At 44.5% G+C, this 3,365-nt stretch overlaps 1 protein-coding gene across 3 annotated transcripts in view; it reads left to right on the top strand.

The window, feature by feature from the left end:
* Positions 1-2,038: 2,038 nt before the first annotated feature.
* Positions 2,039-3,365, top strand: part of LOC102372146 (prosaposin-like) — a 38,083-nt gene continuing 36,756 nt past the window's right edge. For 2 of the 3 annotated variants that reach the window (XM_025203566.1, XM_006023124.2), the window contains exon 1: positions 2,051-2,274. In XM_025203566.1, coding sequence (XP_025059351.1) covers positions 2,214-2,274 — 61 coding nt within the window. In that variant the 5' untranslated portion in view covers positions 2,051-2,213. Of the gene's footprint in view, positions 2,275-3,365 lie in introns of all 3 variants that reach the window. The other variant, XM_025203567.1, reaches the window with a different exon arrangement.

The raw sequence follows: 3,365 nt of genomic DNA, 5'->3' as shown, positions 1-3,365 counted from the left end.
TTTTTTTTTTTTTTTGGTTGTAAATCATAGGTATAGTAACCTTCTGTGGCAAGGTGGCTTGAGAAATGTCCTTCGTGGCACTTTTAACTCTGGTGCTTGGAACCTTTAGTTGTCTCCTCCTGTGGAATGCTAGCACCTGTCCCCTGCTAGATATGAAGGAGGAAAACATGCAGTTGCTTTCTCTAGAATATTGTTCAGATTCTTTTTTTGACACATGAGCTTCTTTAATTAACAATAAAGATTTCCTGTAAACTCCAACACTTTCTGTGCTTTTTATTTTGTGTGAGAGAAATAACTTTGAAACCTGCTCCTGGCCTTGTTATTGGTGATCTTAAGCATTTTGTATGACCTCTGGTGAAAGCCTTTAGCATAGCCTGGAAGTTGGTAGCCATTAGACCTTACTACTTCCTAGGATGTGGGTGGCTTCTGCATGGGGGAACTCTAGTAAGATGGGGTGTGCTTGGTGTTGTCCCACACAAATTTTGGGAATATATGACAGCAATGACACACTTTCAAAGAGAATCCCATCCTTATTGGAAAGCATATGTACAAGTTCAAGCAGGCTATCTAGTTGATCACTTTGGTTTGTCTTTTTAATCAACAGTCTGTGGACAGGGTGTTTAATGAGGCTGCAACCTGTTTTGACAGATTACCTAGCTCCTAATACTGGTTCTTTCTTTGTATATTTGCTAGTATTTTGTTAAATGTTTGAGTAATGCAAATACAAATTTTAACTCATTGTCATCTAGTATTCCATTTGGAGTATAAAGAGTCTTGTATTTAATTAGCCAAGCCTATGGTTTGTTGTTCAAAAATTACTGTCCCTCCCAACAGTTAGAGGGCCTCAGACTTACTATTATGATGAGGGCAGCTATTTTCTTGGTCATGCATACATTGAAACTGAACCCCAGCAAGAGCTGGATAGCTGCAAGTGCATGGATGCATAGTGACGTCTTACCCAGGTTCCTCTCTTTTTTTAGAATTGTTTTCAAGGGAAGCAAGTTCCCAAACCAGCTGTGTCAGAACTGGCAACCTGCCCTGGGGTAGAGCTGGACTGTGGGGCTGCTTGTGGACTGGTTCCAGCTCGGGGCTTGTAGTGGCTCTGGTAGTGACAGCTTTTGCCCAGTGTTGGAGATGCAGCAGCTGTCGCCAACACACTTCATGTTGCAGCCTCCGCTTTAGCTCCAGCACTGAGCACATGGCAATGACTGCACCATCCCTAGGTACAGCATGGTGGGGCATGTGGCAATAGTGGAGTTAGTAGACAAGGAACTTGAGGCCATGGCAGTGGGACTGGATGAAGCAGTTGAAGCGTGACTGGGACTGTCAGCCTCTGCTTGCCCTGTTGCCACCCAAGGGTCCCTGATTTTATGGCAGATGACTTCCAACACAGCCAGTTTCCCCAAACTTCTGGGGGCCTGTTGATAGCCCAGTATACTGGATGTGGCACTTCCGCAAGCCAGATTTTGACTTGTGAGTTGTATGTTTGACTCCCTTGCCCTAGGCCAATGTGTGACAGGCTCATAAAGCAACACTAGCCTATTGCAATATCATTGCTGTGCTCTAGAGAGATGGGAGGGAGTCTTCAGACCACTGACAACTTTTATTCTTCACAGCTGACCTTCTCTTTCCTCTTCCTCTCCCCCCCCCCCCCCCACCCCCCCAATGTATCCCGTCCATGCTACCTTGTTTCTGATGAGTTCCTTGAGTTTGAGAGAATTCAAGTTGAGGAAACATTTGTTTTTGGATTTTTAAAAAATAGAATAAAATTAATCTAGGAAGTAATTACTTAACTGCTGTTTAAACTGAATTATTTGTCCACAAAGAATTGATCTGCTTTCAAGTTAACAACCAGACTGGATGAAGAGATCTGGCAGTATGTCCTTTTGATTTCTTCATTTGAATTCAGTGATCTTCCTTTGCTTGCTGAGGACAACAAAAAATAGAGCCTGCTTCAACCAGCGAAGATGGGGGTTCTTTGAGTGACAGCTGTTAGGTTGGGGTGGGTGCACCCTTGGGTCTTGCTCCTCCCTCAGTTTTTACATGTTACAGATTTATAATTAAACATCTATAGAGAAGGGTGTGGTAACTACTTTGTGTGGGTGTGAACGTCTTTGGTGAGCCTCTCAAGATTTCTCATTGTGAGAGGTGCAGGAGGAGTGAAGACTGGGCTGCTTTTCTAGCTACTGAAGGATTTTTACTGTAGGAACAACATGGAGAGCATGTTGAGGGGCTGGGTTCTGCTAATTGTTCTCTTCTTGGCTTCCTACCAAGGTAAGGTCAGTCTGGTTTTCCCCTTCCCACAGAGCAGAGAAGAAACTTTTTTTTTTTTATTTGCAGTATTGACATGTTAGAGTTTTTTAAATGCATCTTGTGGTGATTTTCTTTTTCTTTTTTTTCCCCCTTTCTAATGTCTGAAAATGACTTGTGATTAGTTTGCATTTTCCTTTTTCCTGCCTAGGAAGCAAGCCCCATACTTGGTGGGTGTGTGTGGTTTGCTTACTGGGCAGAGTAGGAAGGAATTGGAATGGAACAGAGCAGGGAGGATGGGGGTGTTCACAGCAAGCTTTCTTTGCAGTCTAGAGATGCTCCGGTTTTGTTTTGAGCACAAGGATGGGGTGTTTATGGGAGGTTAGTATGTACCACTCCAACTGGCTTCTCTGGGTTGGTAGAATTGCATTCAGAGCTGCTTTTCAGTTGTTCCATTAAACCATGTTCTTTTTCTCCCAATAATGTTCTGAATACTTCTAATAAACTGGATGTGGTCATGCTGCCAGCATTCAGTGGGGTAGTGTACAGTCTGTCTCTGAACTCCAAATAGTAACCTTTTTGGGTGGAGTTCGCTATATTGCTGATCAGAAGAACGTCATTGGCTAGAGAACGTTCTCAAAGCTTTGGCTTTGGATGTTTGCTGGTAAGTAGCACTAAAAATTAATGCTGTAACTTAAGTCAATAGACATTCAGTTGATGACAAGTTTACCCAATAGGTTTGTGTCCTGGGGTGCCAGAATGGAAAAAGGGTTTAAGGCTCTGGTGACATGGATCAGGAGCCAGAAGTTCCCTGGAGCCTGAGCCTGCCTACCTGTCTCCTCCCTTGTTACTGGCAGTAAAGGTGTTGCTGCCAACAGCCAAATTAACCCTTCTCTGGCCCTGTAGCTCCCACACTTCTGTGCCAAGTGAAGATGCAAAGACACTAATTTGACAGCTGCAGGGCCAGGAAAGGGTTAATCTGGCTTTTGACAGCAGTGTTCCCTCCCCCTTGAAGCAGTGACCTGGAGGGGGGGAGGCTGAAGAGGGGACTTCCAGCCACATGGAGGAGGCTGGAATCTCAAACCTTCCCTCCCCCCAACTTGGGGGGGGGGGGG

The sequence above is a fragment of the Alligator sinensis genome, unplaced genomic scaffold, assembly GCF_000455745.1.
Source record: "Alligator sinensis unplaced genomic scaffold, ASM45574v1 scaffold546_1, whole genome shotgun sequence".
Lineage (NCBI taxonomy): Eukaryota > Metazoa > Chordata > Crocodylia > Alligatoridae > Alligator > Alligator sinensis.
The sequence above is the reverse complement of the archived record's forward strand: the minus strand, read 5'-3'. Positions and strand labels throughout refer to the sequence as shown.